The sequence below is a fragment of the Nyctereutes procyonoides genome, unplaced genomic scaffold (assembly GCF_905146905.1).
Source record: "Nyctereutes procyonoides isolate TBG_1078 unplaced genomic scaffold, NYPRO_anot_genome, whole genome shotgun sequence".
NCBI classification, from domain to species: Eukaryota; Metazoa; Chordata; class Mammalia; order Carnivora; family Canidae; genus Nyctereutes; species Nyctereutes procyonoides.
This window is the reverse complement of record NW_026575146.1, coordinates 65562017-65578060: the sequence shown is the minus strand read 5'-3', so window position 1 is coordinate 65578060 and position 16044 is coordinate 65562017. Positions and strand designations below refer to the sequence as shown.

The following is a 16044-nucleotide window of genomic DNA, read 5'->3' as shown; positions in this document are numbered from 1 at the left end:
GAGAGAGAGAGAGAGAGAGACAGACAGAAAACGAACACCCTTGCGAGCAGAGTGTCAGAGGGGGGAAGAGAGAGAGAGTTTCAAGCAGACTCTACCATGAGCACGGAGTCCGACTCAGGGCTCGAGCCCACTGACTCTGAGATCATGACCTGAGCCATAATCAAGAGTTTGACACTTAACTGACTGAGCCACGCAGGCACCCCCTCACCCCACTTCTTTTTTATCTGTTTATCCATCAACGCGCTCTTAGACAGACATCATTTCCTGGCTACTGTACAGAACACTGTGATGAACCTAATGGCACATATACCTTTTTGAATTTGTGTTTTCTTTCTTTTTTTGGAAAAATACCCAGAAGTACAATTACTGACCACGATATTTCTAATTTTTTTGAGGACCCTCCATACTATTTTCCATAGTATCTATACCAATCTGCATTCTCACCCACAGTTCATCATTCCTTTTTCTCCACATCCTCACCAACACTTGTCATTTGTCTTTTTTGATAGAAGCCATTCTGACAAATATAAGGTAATATTTCATTGTGGCTTTGATTTATATATATATATATATATATATATATATTTTGGATTTATATTTTCCTCATAATTAGTGATGCTAAGTATTTTTTCAGGTTTGTTGGCATTTGCATGTCTTCTCTGGAAAAATATATCTTCAGGTCCTCAGCCCATTTACTCAGATTTTCTTTTGCTACTTAGTTTTATAAGTTCTTTACATACTTTGGATATTAATCCTTTACCAGATACAAATTACAAATTTATTTTCTCCCATTCAAGGCGTTGTCATTTCATTTTATTGATGGCTTCTTTTGCTGTATAGAAGCTCTTTTGTTTGATGTAATTTCATTTGGTTTTTGCTTTGACTGCCAGTCTTTTGGAGTCATATCCAAAATAATGATTGCTAGGATGTATGCATAGTTTACTGCCTAAGGTTTCTTCTACGGTTTCAGGTCTTATATTCAAATCTTTAATCCATCTGAGTTAATTTTATGTATAAGACACTAGTCTAGATTCATTCTTTTGCATGTGGCTGTCCAGCTTTCCCAGCTCCATTTATTAAAGCGATTGTCCATTCTCCATTGTACATTCTTGGCTCTTTTGTCATAGATTAATTAACCATGTAAGTGTGGGTTCATTTCTGGGTTTTCTATTCTGTTCCATTTATATGTCTGATTTTATATCAATAGTGTACTGTTTTGATTACTATAGCTTTGTAAAATAATTTGAAATAAAAAAGCAGGACACCTTTAGCTTTGTTGTTCTTTCTCAAGATGGCTTTCGCTATTTGGAGTCTTTGTGGTTCCATAGAAATTTGGGGATTGAGAATTTTTTTCTTGGTGGCTCTAAAGGTTTAACAATATGACTTCTATTTTAAAAGAGCCAGCTCTTAGTTTTCAATGATCTTTTCTACTCTTTTTAGTTTTTATTTCATTTACTTCTGCACTTATCTTTTTTTTTTTTTTTTAAGATTTTATTTATTTATTTATGAGAGACAGAGAGAGAGAGAGAGTGGCAGAGACACAGGTAGAGGGAGAAGCAGGCTCCAGGGAGCCTGATGCGGGACTTGATCCCAGGACCCCGGGACCCCGGGACCAAGCCCCAAGCTGAAGGCAGACGCTCAACCACTGAGCCACCCAGGTGTACCTTCTGCACTTATCTTTATTCTTTCTTTCTTCCTACTAATGTTTAGCGTTCTGTTATACTTTCCAGTTCTTGTAAGTGTAAAGTTAGATTGAGAGTTTTCTTGTTTGTTAAATAGGCCTGTGTCACTACCAGTTTTCCTCTCAGAATTGCTTTTGCTATTTCCCATAGATTAGTTATGTTGTATTTCCATTCTCATTTCTCTCAAGTTTTTTAATTTCTCCTTTTAATTTTTTAATTTCTTCATTGACCCACTAGTTGCTTAGTAACACATTAATCTCCACATATTTGTGGCTTTTCCAGACTTTTTCTCTTGTAATGGATTTTTTAGTTCTATACCACACGGTCAGAAAACAGGCTTGATGTGATTTTAATATTCTTTTCTTTTTTTTAAAGATTTTATTTATTTATTCATGAGACACACACAGAGAGAGAGGCAGAGACACGGGCAGAGGGAGAAGCAGGCTCCATGCAGAGAGCCCGACGTGGGACTCGATCCTGGGTCTCCAGGATCACGCCCTGGGCTGAAGGCGGCGCTAAACCGCTAGGCCACCGGGCTGCCCTGATTTTAACATTCTTAAATTTATTAAGACCTGTTTTGTGAGTATCATGTAATCTATCCTGGAGAAGTTTCCATGCGCAATTAAGAATGTGTGTTCTGTTGTTTGTTCTATATATATCTGTTAAGTCCACTTGGTCTGCTGTGGCGTTTAAGTCTAATGTTTCCTTACTGGATTTCTGTTTGGAAATAATTGGGTTATTAGAGTCCCATACTATTGCTGTATTGTTAATTTCTACCTTTAGGTCTGACAATATTCATACTATATATTTAAATGCTCCTCTTCTGGCTCTATAAACATTTGTCATTGTTAGGTCTTCTTTTAGGTTGGTTCTTTTCTCATACGGTGCCATTGTCTCTTATTACATAGTCTTTTTTAAGTCTTTTTCTGGTATGTATAGCTACCCCAACTTTCTTTTGGTTTCCATTTGCATGGAACATCTTTTTTCATCCCTTCACTTTCAGTCTGTTTCCTTACATGTGAGGTGAGTCTCTCTCTCTCTTTTTTTAAAGATTATTTATTTATTCATGAGAGAGACAGAGAGAGGCACAGACATAGGTAGAGGGGGAAGCACACTCCCTGCAGGGAGCCCGATGTGGGACTTGATTCCAGGACCCCGGGATCATGGCCTGAGCCAAAGGCAGACACTTGACCATTGAGCCACCCAGGCATCCCTGAGGTGAGTTGTAGGCAATATATAGATAGGTCTTATTTTTTTTAATACATTCAGCCACTCTGTTTTTAGATTGATTTTAGTCCATTTACATTTAATTACTGATAGGTATGTGCTTACTGTCATTTTGTTGTTTTCCAGCTGTTTTGTAGTTCTATTGTTCCTTTCTTCTTGTCTCTCTTCCCTTATGATTGATGACTTTCTTTAGTATTATGCTTAAGATTCTTCTCTGATCTTTTTTGTATTTGCTATAGGTTTTTGCTTTGTGAATACCATGAGGCTCACATGTAATAGTTTATATATGTAGTGGTCTATTTTAAGTTGATAATAACCTCAGTTTGAACACATTCTAAAACTACATTTTCACTCTTCCCACTGCACATGTTGTATGTCTCTGATGTCACATTTTACATCTTTTTATTTTGTGTATTGCCTAATTATTATATTTATGTTTTACTTTTGTCTTTTAACCTTCACACTAGCCTCATTTAAGCACTCAACAGCCCTAATCCAGAGCATTAATAGTACTCCCCCCCCTCCCCAGGTGTTTAATCCGAATCCTGGTTTTTAGAGTTTCTCTAATCATGAGAATTCTGGCTGCTCAGTGAATGAGAAGCCCCCTCTCCAAAGTCTCTGGCATGTCAAGTCATAGGGTCAGAGAATTGCCCACCAAGATATCTAGCTCCTCAAAGGCAAAGGACTTGTGCCAACCATGTACAATAGATCAGATCTTGACTGACAGAAATATAAGTAGGTAGATAGGAAGGCAGTAAGAGCCACAAGTGCCTACAATGTAGCACCAAGTGCACTGTAACAAACAGCTTTGCAACTCACCTGGCATTATGCATAATTTAATAAAAGTAGAACTTCCTTAAGGCCTGAGGTATGTACTTAGGGCACTCTGCAATCATAATAGTGCCCATTTGCCCAGTAAGGATATGTAATGATTCTCATTCTGTTTTAAGAGGTTCAGCTATTAGGACTTTGGAATTGCAACACTTGTTTTATAATAGTAAAAAGATGGGTATCCCTAGGTGGCTGAGTGGCTTAGGCCCTGCCTTTGGCCCAGGGCCTGGTCCTGAAGTCCCGGGATCGGGTCCCGTGTCGGGGTCCCCACATGGAGCCTGCTTCTCCCTCTGCCTGTGTCTCTGCCTCTTTCTCTCTCTGTGTCTCTCATGAATAAATAAAATCTTAAAAAAAAATAATAGTAAAAAGAAGTAACGTTCATTCTAAAAGTGCTATGCAAGTGATTACACTATACAACTTATCTCAGTATAAAATTCAAGTACACAATCTCTTAGACCTAATTATTTAAAAAACAAAACAAAAACAAACAGAAAACTACTTCTGAAACTTACTTTCCAAAATTTGGTTCTAATTTGGCAAAAACAAACAAACCTTTAATTGACATTAGGCCATTTACATTCTTTATCAGCTTAGCATGAACAATTGTGTGTTATGATTGAAAAATTCTAACGTATACAGGTTGCTGCTTAACCTGTTGGAGCCATTATACACCACAGAATATTATGTGTATCCTATTATCTTAGCAGAATCCAAACTTTACTGAGTTAAAAAAAAAAAATCTAGAGGCTGAAAGAGATAAACAGTTGGTACACAGAGGGTTCTTAGGATAGTGAAAATACTCTGTATGATGCTAGAATGATGCCTATATGTCATCCACCCAAACTCAAAGAATGCACAACACCCAGAGTGAACTTTAATGCAAACTACGGAGTTTGGGTGGTGGTGATGTGTCAGTGCATGTTCACCAATGGCAACAAATGTCCCACTCTGGTGGGGATGTTTGTAGTGGAGGAGGCTGTACATGTATAGGTGCAAGGGAATATGGGAAATCTCCGTACCTTCCTCTCAATTTTGCTGTGAAACTAAAAGTGCTCTAAAAAAAATAAAATAAAGCTTTAAAAACAAACAAAAACCAGCCCCAAAATTTTAGATAAATAATTGTGAATCTGAAAGAATGATTCATGCTAGACAATCTCTGTACTAAGCAATAAACAGAATATTCATTATATTTACACTTCAAGTAAACCTACCAGACAGATTCCATGAATTGTGGATACAGAGTTTTGTAGTCATTGTCAAAGTCAATCCATCGGCCAAGTCTGGTAACAGTGGACTTTAAAAATATGAATATTGGAGTTATTAGAAAATGATAATTGTTACTGTGCATCAGTGTATTTCATTTCTATCATCACCACATACAATGATTTTGGGAAAACAAAATAACCAATGTTTCAATTAAATCTATCTATATTGTAAACAGCATACTACGTAAGATTAAGAAACAGTTTTCTTGGCATTCATTCTACATGCAAATGATGTTTTTTTTTTTGATGATGTTACTTATAAATATTAATATTTCTTCATAAAAGTCTACCCAAACTACCATTTGGCAAATAGCATAGGTATAATTGTTGCTGGCAAGAATCATCATGGATGCTAAAATTCATAAAGAAAAGTATAAGAAATAGGATATTTGGTTTTTTTTTTAAATTTTTTTTTTTAATTTATTTATGATAGTCACACAGAGAGAGACAGAGAGAGAGAGGCAGAGACACAGGCAGAGGGAGAAGCAGGCTCCATGCACCGGGAGCCCGACGTGGGATTCGATCCCGGGTATCCAGGATTGCGCCCTGGGCCAAAGGCAGGCGCCAAACCGCTGCGCCACCCAGGGATCCCAAGAAATAGGATATTTGTAAAGACTTTCCCCATAGCATACTTAATTAGAAAGGAAAAATTGCAAACTAACAATGGAGAAACCTAGCATATTATCTTCGTGAAGAAAATTATCATCACGAACGAGGCAGGCCTCCTGGGAACAGCAGACCAAGAAGGGCATGATGTCACTTCTGAGCATTCTTGTCAAAAATGCATACATAGGGCAGCCCAGGTGGCTCAGCGGTTTGGCGCCGCCTTCAGCCCAGCGCCTGATTCTGGAGACCCGGGATCGAGTCCCACGTCAGGCTCCCTGCATGGAGGCTGCTTCTCCCTCTGCCTGTGTCTCTGCCTCTCTCTCTCTCTGTGTGTCTCTCATGAATAAATAAATAAATGTTTAAAAGAAAAAAATGCATACATAACCTAAACATAATCATGAGAAAACATCAGACTTTGGGGGACTTGCTACAAAGTAACTGGTCTGTATTCTTTAAAGTGACAAGGTCAGGTGCCTGGCTGGTTCAGTGGGAAGAGCATGTGATCCTTGATCTTGGGAGTTGTGAGCTCGAACCTAATGTTGGGTGTAGAGATTAAGTAAGTAAATAACACTTAAAAAAAATAATAAAAAGACACAAAAGTGACACGGTCATGAGAGCAAGGACTGAGGGAATCCTTCAGATTGAAGTAAAATAAAGAGGAATAACAACTACATGCAACGTGTGTTCTTAGACTGGGTTCTGGGTCAGAAATTATTTTGGAACAAGGGGGTTAAATCTGAAGAAGGTCTATTACATTGTTTCTGTTAATTTATTGCTTTTGAAAATTATGATTATTATTGAAGGTGTTAGAATTTGGGACGTAAGAGAGGAGTATAGAGGAATTCTGTTTCTGAAATTTTCTAATAAGTCTAAATTATTTTAAAATGAAAAGTTAAAAAAAATTTTTTTAAGGGACGCCTGGGTGGCTTAGTGGTTGAGCATCTGTGTTTGGCTCAGGGCGTGATCCTGGGTCTGGGGATTGAGTCCCACATCAGGCTCCTTATGATGAGCCTGCTTCTCCCTCTGTCTATGTCTCTGCCTCTCTCTCTGTGTCTCTCATGAATAAATGAGTCTTAAAAAAAACTTTTCTTTAAGAAAAAAAAAAAAAAAGCCACATGAATATTACATTCATTAGATTTTTTCCCTCTGACAACCAGGCAAGAAAGTCTGAACAAAGTTAGGTTAAAACAATGTTATTTTTAATAAAAAAATTTAAAAATTAAAGTTAGGGAGAGAATTGAGGAGTTCTGATTTTCAGGTTGATGAAATCAGATTTTATTTATCAAGGAAGAGAAGCTACTCAAAATTCTGAGCAGAGAAGACCATGATGAGCAGGCTCACGGGGGAGAGAACCTGGCAGGCTGAGTGCAAAAAACTAGAACACGAGCCCCATCAGAAGATGGTTAAATGCAGGAAGGCAGGTAGGAGGCCAGGGATTAGGCTGGAGGAATGCAATGACTAGATAAGACCCTGAAGAAGAAAGACTTGATAGGATTTGGCACTTGATTTGATCGTGAGGATAATGTGTGCAGCCTAGGAGACTAATACTGTCGGCAGAACAGGGAACTCTGAATGACAACAAATTTGAAAAGACAAAGTGGTAAGAGAGTGAGAGTCAGACATGTTTTTAAGATCTACAGACACACTAGCTGGAGAAACAGGGAGGAAAGGGGTCCCCTGCTCCTCTACCCATTAGAACAAGAGAGGCTGGAGCTCTGTCAGCCATTCACAGGACTTATGAACAGCAGCAGGTAGGATGGGAGTCAAATTAATAGTACACTGAAGCCAAACTGGAATTGTTTTTAACACCTGAATTTTTTTACTGTGACATTCAAGTTAATTTACTTGCTAGGACAACCTGATTCCTGTCATACACAGTGAGTAGGTGGAGACTAAACACTGAAAAAAGTCGAGCATATAGAAACCAGAAGAGAGGGTGCAGTTTAACATAAACAGCTTAATAGGGTTGTAGGTGGAAGCAAAAATACTTCTTTAAAGAGGATGGTCAATCCTCTTATGTCACAACCTCATACAAAGAGCCATACTTTTGGACGTATCTCATAAAAAGCACCAAAGGAGTGCAAACCTTTTCAATTCCCATTTAAAAATTAAAGTTTTTGTTCATCTTACTGAAAATAACCCAACATACCTTCCACTCAGTAGAATATCTCATCACAATTGCTCGGCACTGATTGTTATACTCTACAATCCCCATTTTGGCTACATCTTCTGGTCCTCTGATTCCCAGTGTCTTATCAATTTCATATTCCTGAAAATTTGCAATAAGATTGTTAATATCCCTGCCCTATAAAATAAATGCAATTCAGCAACTCTAGAAAATAACACAGATTTTTAAAAATTCGGTCTAAAAAAATCTATAGAGAAAGCAAACTATAAATAGTATTGTAGAAACAAAGTACATTATAGGAAAAATTCACCATACTTTAATATACTATACAATAAAATCCAATGGTTATTAAAAAATCAGATTATTATAAGGCTGGTGACCCAAACATACCACAGGTAAGCCATGACAATCCCATCCAAATCTTCTGTCAACGTGAAACCCACTCTGGTGAGCATATCTGGTAACTATATCTTTAATTGTCCCTGCAAGTATATGTCCATAGTGAGGCAGTCCAGTTGCAAAAGGAGGCCCATCATAGAACGTAAATCTAACAGAGATAATAAAAATGTGTTAAATTGGGGATCCCTGGGTGGCTCAGCGGTTTGGCGCCTGCCTTTGGTTTAGGGCGCGATCCTGGAGTCCCGGGATCAAATCCCACATCGGGCTCCCAGTGCATGGAGCCTCCTTCTCCCTCCTCCTGTGTCTCTGCCTCTCTCTCTCTCTCTCTCATAAATAAATAAATAAATCTTTAAAAAATAAAATAAATAAATAAATAAAATTAGAAACTCATCCATTCAACACATAACTACTGCTGCAAGTACCTGCTACATAGAGAGCTAGGTGACTGGGAGCACAAGGAAGGATAACGTTTCTGCCTTCATGAACTCAGTCTAAGAAATGACTGTTTTTAAGGATTCTACCATTACGAAAGAAATTCACATACTTTGGCTTATGTTTAGATTGCGTTAAGCATTCTTGAAAACAATTAAATTCGGACCAGAACTGCAAGATTTTCTCTTCTTCAGCAGGAAAATTGATGTTTTCTGGAACTTGCTGAACCATTTTGTTGTTGCTGCAAGAGAAAAAAATCAAGTGCATTACTTTCAACAGAGAAGTCTAGGAATAGCAGAGGGGCATATGTTAAAATGAGGGTTGGTATTACTATCCATGACACTACAGGATACTGTAAAATAAACATTACAGCTTTTTTGAAATACAGTACACAAACCAATTCTGTGGGTGCAACCATGAGCATGCTCTAATTCCAGAACATCTTCACCAATGCCCTGCCTGCTCTAGTCCAAAAGCCTGGATATGTTTGTTAGTAGTTATTCCCTACTCCCTTCTTGCCCAGCTCCCTGGCAACCATTAATCTGCTTTCTGCTCTGAGTTTTCCTATTCAGGACATTTCATATAAATGGAATCATGTGTCTAGCTTCTCAGAATTATGTTTTCAAAGTTCATCTATGTTGTAACATGTCTTCATACTTCATTACTTTTTATGGCTGAATAAGTATTTCATTGTATGCATATGCTGCAGTGTTTATCCATTCATCAATTCATGACATCAGGAATGTTTCCACTTTCCGGCTACAATGAACATGCCTGCTATTAACATTCAGCTGTTTTTGTGTGGACATGTTTTCAGTTCTCTTGGGTATATACCCAGGAGTGGAATTGCTGGATCATATGGTAAGTGTTTAACTTTTGAGAAACTACCAAAAAAATGGGGATCCCTGGGTGGCTCAGTGGTTTAGTGCCTGCCTTTGGCCCGGACGTGATCTTGGAGTCCAGGATTGACTCCCACATCAGGCTCCCTGCATGGAGCTTGCTTCTCCCTCTGGCTGTGTCTCTGCCTCTCTCCCTCACTCTCTCTCTCTCATGAATAAATAAATTAAAATCTTAAGAAAAAAAAAAAAAAAGAGAGAGAGAGAGAAACTACCAGAAAATGTTTTCTAAAGCTGCTGCTCATATTACTTTCTTCCATCAGTGAATATATATTTCAGTTTTCAGACCCCTGGGTGGCTCAGTGGTTGAGTGTCTGCCTTCGGCTCAGGGCGTGATTCCGGGGTCCTGGGATTGAGTCCCTCATCGGGCTCCCTGCATGGAGCCTGTTTCTCCCTCTGCCTGTGTCTCTGCCTTTCTCGCTGTGTCTCTAATGAATAAATAAAATCTTTTTTTTTTAAATTTTTTTATTTATTTATGATAGTCACAGAGAGAGAGAGAGGCACAGAGACACAGGCAGAGGGAGAAGCAGGCTCCACGCACCGGGAGCCCGACGTGGGATTCGATCCCGGGTCTCCAGGATCGCGCCCTGGGCCAAAGGCAGGCGCCAAACCGCTGCGCCACCCGGGGATCCCCGAATAAATAAAATCTTAAAAAAAAAAAGTATTTCATTTTTTCTACATCCTCACTCCTGACTGTCCATTTTTGGATTATAGGGAATTCTAGTGGGTATGAAGTGGTATCTTGTTATGATTTTGATTTATATTTCCTTAATAATTAGTGATGTTGACCACATTTTCATATGCTTATTGGCAATATTTGTATCTTAACTTGGAGACATTACCATTTGTCCTTTGTCCAATGTTTAAACTGGGTTCATACTTCAATGTCTAAATATAATATTATAATATAATATTAAGTTCTTTTGTTTTATTTTTTATTTTTATCTTTTTTAAAGATTTTTTTATCTATTTACGACAGAGAGAGAGAGAGAGAGAGAGAGAGAGAGAGAGAGAGGCAGAGACACAGACAGAGGGAGAAGCAGGCTGCGTGCCAGGAGCCCGACGTGGGACTCAATCCCTGGTCTCCAGGATCACGCCCCGGGCCAAAAAATAGTGCTAAACCGCTGGGCCACCGGGGCTGCCCTGGGTTGTCTTTAAATTGTTGAGTTCTAAGAGTTCTTTATATATTCTAGACGAAAGTCCCTAATTGTTACAGAATTTGCAAAAAACTTTCTCCCTTTCTATGGGTTATCTTTAAAAAAAAAAAAAAAAAGATTTTAGGGGATCCCTGGGTGGCGCAGTGGTTTAGCGCCTGCCTTTGGCCCAGGGCGCGATCCTGGAGACCCGGGATCGAATCCCACATTGGGCTCCTGGTGCATGGAGCCTGCTTCTCCCTCTGCCTGTGTCTCTGCCTCTCTCTCTCTGTGACTATCGTAAATAAATAAATAAAAAAAATTAAAAATAAATAAAAATTATAAAAAAAAAAAGATTTTATTGGGCAGCCCTGGTGGCTCAGCGGTTTAGCGCCACCTTCAGCCCGGGACCTGATCCTGGAGACCTGGGATAGAGTCCCGCGTCGGGCTCCCTGCATGGAGCCTACTTCTCCCTCTGCCATTCTCTCCTCTCTGTGTATTCTCATGAACAAATAAATAAAAATCTTAAAAAAAAAAAATAAAGATTTTATTTATTCACTTGAGAGAGCGTAAGCAGGGGGAGGGGCAGAGAAAGAGGAGCAGCAGTCTCCCAGCAGAGCAGGGAGCTCACCATGAGGCTTGATCCCAGGACCCTAAGATAACAACCTGAGCTAAAGGCAGATGCTGAACCAAATGAGCCACCCAGGCGCCCCAGTACTTTCTGATTATTGTAAGACTTATTTTAAAATCATATTCTCCACTTATTTCTTAAGTAGAATATAACATTTAAAAATTGTAGATAATATACTTCTAAGAAGAAACAAAAAAATCTTGTAAGTTCTATGTAAGCACGCTAAAAATTCATTAATAACCTGAAAAAGTAAATCTCATTGTAGGTAAGAATTCTTACCCACACTCACAGGACAGAAAACACTTCTGTTGAGATAACCTCATTTCTTTTAGGAGAACAAGTAAAACCTAAAAAAAATTTAAAGCTAAAAAGATGAAGACTTCTATAGGCAAGTAATTGCCAGCTCATTCCAATTTTCTCTTTTATCCCTTTTATTGCTTACTCATGCTTTTTACAAGAGACAAGCTGTATACATTCTGGATTTAGTCCCAGTGAGAGAAGTCTTATAGTGGCTTTTTAGAGTCTTAATAACCATTGCAGAAACACTTTATCAATCTGAGGCTTAATTATATAGTGAGCATCCTACAGCCCATTCCTCCTCAAAGTCTATTTATTCTTACATAATAATTCTAATAAGGTTGGTGACCAGGTTTTTAAGCCAACATCAGATTAAAAGGGGACAAGACTGCTAATAAGAAAATAACAGAAAAGCTAGAGAATCTTAAAAACTCAAGAACTTTAACAGTCCAGGAACAAAGGGACCTATATACTTAAATTCTGAAAACATCAAAACCTAAGCACGGTAACTGATCCACGCCATCCAAAAAAAACCTTTTAAATATATAAAATTTTTAATTTTTAAGCTTTTTTTTTTTTTTAACCAGCAGTGTCTCTCCTTTTTTTTTCATTTATTTTTGAGATGTGACGCTGTCTTTTGGTTTATATTAGGAAAAAAAAATAAGAAAAGAACATGGGGGCCATTTAATGAATCCAGGCATCCATTTCTGACTAAGTGTGTCATTAACTGGTATTAAATAGAAGTTGAACGGCATTTTGGATCTTTAGATCTTGTTACAATATCTGGCCTTTCATGGATGGAAAGGGTACTAGTCTGTGCACTTAATGATTTATGAGGGGTCCACCTGAAACTGAAGGAGCTTCATCTGAAGATTAACATCTTTGGGAACCAACACGTTTCTGTCACTTCTCACTCGTCAAGGCCAGTTCTATGGGTACTGACTGCAGCAGACTCACCAGAACCACCTTGGACTGAGAAGTAAGAAGCTGCATTTTAACAAGATTCTAGAGGGTTAGCATGCACATTAAAGTTTGTAAGTCATACTCTTGAACTGTTCTGTTATTCAGGATAACGTACCTGAAATTAATTAATTAGTTTTTGAGAAAATGAGATTTAAGCTTTGGGTGAAGATGGCTCATAAATTTTACAAACTTTCTAGGGAGCTTCTATTCCCCAAAGTATTTTTTTTTAAGTTTTATTTATTTATTCATGAGAGACACACAGAGAAGAGAGGCAGAGAAAGAGGCAGGCTCCATGCAGAGAGCCCGATATGGGACTCGATCCCAGGACCCCAGGATCACACGCCAGGCCGAAGACAGGCACTCAACTGCTGAACCACCCAGGCATCCCTATTCCCCAAAGTATTAAGGATCACTGCATTATTATGCCAAACACAAACTCAACATAATGGCACAGAAGACCATGTATCAGTGACCGGGCTATGGCGGCTGCTGAGGAGAAACAGCCCCCATGCATAAATCACAGGATTGCTCTGGCCCTTCACATCCACTGGAGAGCTGTACCTGCAAACAGCACCCAGTATCCACAGGGCGTGGGGTGTGGGGAGCAGGAAGGAGATTAGTAACCAGGTTGTGTTAAGGGTAGCAGTCTCCTCTTACCACAATCCTCACCCGCCAATCTTCTGTATTCCAGACTCTCCCAGATCTCCCTAGTGTCAACCTTCTACTTAGAAATTTCTAGATACCCTCCTAGACTTTTACTTGTGTTTACGTCAATAGATCTTAAAAATGCATACAAAGGGGATCCCTGGGTGGCGCAGCGGTTTGGCGCCTGCCTTTGGCCCAGGGCGCGATCCTGGAGACCTGGGATCGAGTCCCACATCGGGCTCCCGGTGCATGGAGCCTGCTTCTCCCTCTGCCTATGTCTCTGCCTCTCTCTCTCTCTCTCTCTGTGACTATCATAAATAAATAAAAAAAATTAAAAAAAAAAAGCTAGAACATTTAAAAAAATGCATACAAAAATATCTTTAAAATAAATATCCATGGGGTGCCTTGGGTGGCTCAGTCAGTTAAGCACCTGACTCTTGAGATTTCAGCTCAGGTAATGATCTCAGGGTCTGAGATCATGCCCTTCAGCGGGCTCCATGCTGGGCATGGAGCCTCCATAAGATTCTCTCTCTCCCTCTCCCTGTTTCTCCCCTGTGCTCTCATCTTCTAAAAACATAACGAAATACAATACAAATTTAAGCTCCTCTTCCTTGCCACAATTGCTCCCGTGTGCACTAGCAGTTCCACTATTCCTTCCCATTACCTGAAATCTGAGTCCCCCTAATAGTACCAGATAATTTCCACAACCAATTGATCACCAAGGTCATGTCAATCTGACCTCTAATTCTATTTCTGTTCTCTCTTCTTACCAGGTCTTCATAATATGTCACATTTAGTCAAACTGAACCCCAGAGGCAGGTCTATCTCTAGCCTTTTCTCAGTGTAGTCATATCCTTTTAACATATACCCTGCAGATATATTTACACAAATGTATAAAATATGCACAAAGATGTTAACTGAAGCATTGTTCCTACAGATAAATATATGAAAACAACTTAAATATCCATGAATAAGTAAAAGAAGAGACTTAAAACATAAATATGTAAATAACATCTATGTTTAAGTAATTTTGTATTTGAATTTAGAAGGCTACACCTACCAAACTACTATGTGAGTGGAGTACGGCATCAAAAAACAGGTCTTTACTTATTACCTCATACTACTCTTCTTCTTCTTCTTTTTTTTTTTTTTTTGGTATATATTCGCTTTATTACAAAACTTTTAAAATAAAGAGAAAAGTAAATATGGTATACCTGACATACCAGAGCTTTCAGGAGCTCTGAAAGTATCATTTTCGTATTAAAAAAAATTCAGTCACTCCTCTCTCCAAAAATATTATGCACAGACTTTTCCTCCTGACTTTTCCTCTTACAAAACTCCAGCTCCAGGTACATCTGTCTCGGACGCGGCTGGGAAACAAAACCCCTTTCCTGATCTGCTCTCCTGCATCTGGACCTCTCTCCACGCACTCCAGCGCCACCTTGCCGAAATGTCGCTGAAAGGATGCTCGCTCCTCCTCAGAATAGCCCTCCCTGAGTCTGTTTCTCTTACACACTGTGGTCTGCTCCACAGTCTCCAGCTGCAAGCCCGGTGCCCGCAGAAGCGCCTGCAGAAGCACGTGTACCGTCAGGGTTCAGTGTTTGTCTGAAGGAATCGCTGGGCCAGCGCCCTTATTTCCATCAGCGATACTGACTCTTGATTTCAGTTCACGTCATGATCTCGAGGTGGTGAGGTCAGGCTCCCCGCTTATGCGGAGCCTGCTTTAGACTCTTTTCATCTCCACCCCCGCGTCCCTTCCCCGGTCGTTGGGGCTCTCTCAAATAAATAAATCTTAAAAAACAAAATTAAATTCCAAAGCCAATGCTGGAAGGGTTGTGCCGGGAGGAGCCCATGAAGTGGACTAGACTGAAAAGGCAGGTGGGAGGAGTACCACCACTCGTTCCCGCAGGCCACTTCGCCCGGCCTCCCAACGTAGCAAACTACCACATCTGATTCTCGCAGCCAGCCAACCACCCGGCAGGCGCGGCGGGGCGGCGGTGCTGAAGGGGCCCGCGGGCAGGGCAGGGGGAGTGACCTGGGGCGACCCCGCGGGCAGGGCACGGGGTTGGAGTACGTGGGGCGACGCCGCGGAGAGGGCCGGGTGACCTGGGGGCGTCCCCGCGGGCAGGGGTACCGAAGAGGACCGCGGGCAGGGCGTAGGTACCTGAAGGGCCCGGGTGCGGGCGCGCCAAGAAAGAACCGCGTGCACACCGCGTCGGGCGTCCAGAGGTGATGCAACGCTCTGACAGCGCTCGGCAGGGAGGAGAGGCTGGTCTGCGCCGGCCAACCAGCGTGCGCCGCCCGCCACCCATCAACAAGCCGAATGCCGATTGGTTGTACGGGCCCCGGCCACGCCCACCCTGACGCGCGGCGGTACGCTCTGGGAAGGAGGCCATGCGCTCCCGCGGAACCGCTGTCTGTGGGCGGTGTCGGGCTCGCGGCTGGGGACTGTGCGTGTTGAGGCATGGAAATCGGGCGGCTGTGCCGTGCAGTCCCGACCTGCGTGACCATTCAAGGGTTCAGGGTTGCGGGGCCACCTGCGACGGGCCACTGGTACTGCGGAGAGGGGGCACCTGCGGGCGGGTTACCGGCACAGCCCTAGGGGGGGCCCGCAGCCCTCCGGAGTCCCTGCATCCTCCTGTACAGCCATGGTTCACGAACCTCACGCACACAGCAACACAATAGAAGGGAAGGAAATGCTTGTTTACCAGGTTTAGTTATCCCTGTCTTAACATTTCCTGTGATGAAAATATGTATTTGCTGCTTTATCGATCTGCTCGTTTAGTTTATTGTCAGTGCCATGGGTCTGCTGGCACCTGGATCTGCTAGTTCAAAACCAAAGGGAAGGGATCCCTGGGTGGCGCAGCGGTTTGGCCCAGGGCGCGATCCTGGAGACCCGGGATCGAATC

General features: G+C 41.0%; 1 protein-coding gene and 1 non-coding gene across 3 annotated transcripts in view; both read right to left on the bottom strand.

Moving 5' to 3' along the window:
* IARS1 (isoleucyl-tRNA synthetase 1) overlaps positions 1–15391 on the bottom strand; it is a 68395-nt gene extending 53004 nt beyond the window's left edge. Inside the window, exons 1-5 of one of the 2 annotated variants that reach the window (XM_055309952.1) lie at positions 15300–15391; positions 8683–8811; positions 8130–8286; positions 7761–7880; positions 4952–5034 (exon numbers count right to left, since the gene is read on the bottom strand). In XM_055309952.1, coding sequence (XP_055165927.1) covers positions 4952–5034; positions 7761–7880; positions 8130–8286; positions 8683–8801 — 479 coding nt within the window. In that variant the 5' untranslated portion in view covers positions 8802–8811; positions 15300–15391. The remainder of the gene's footprint in view (positions 1–4951; positions 5035–7760; positions 7881–8129; positions 8287–8682; positions 8812–15299) is intronic. The other variant, XM_055309951.1, reaches the window with a different exon arrangement.
* On the bottom strand, positions 12949–13080 carry LOC129501114 (small nucleolar RNA SNORA84). Its single transcript, XR_008662673.1, has one exon. It is a non-coding gene; the product is annotated as a small nucleolar RNA SNORA84 (small nucleolar RNA).
* Positions 15392–16044: the final 653 nt, after the last annotated feature.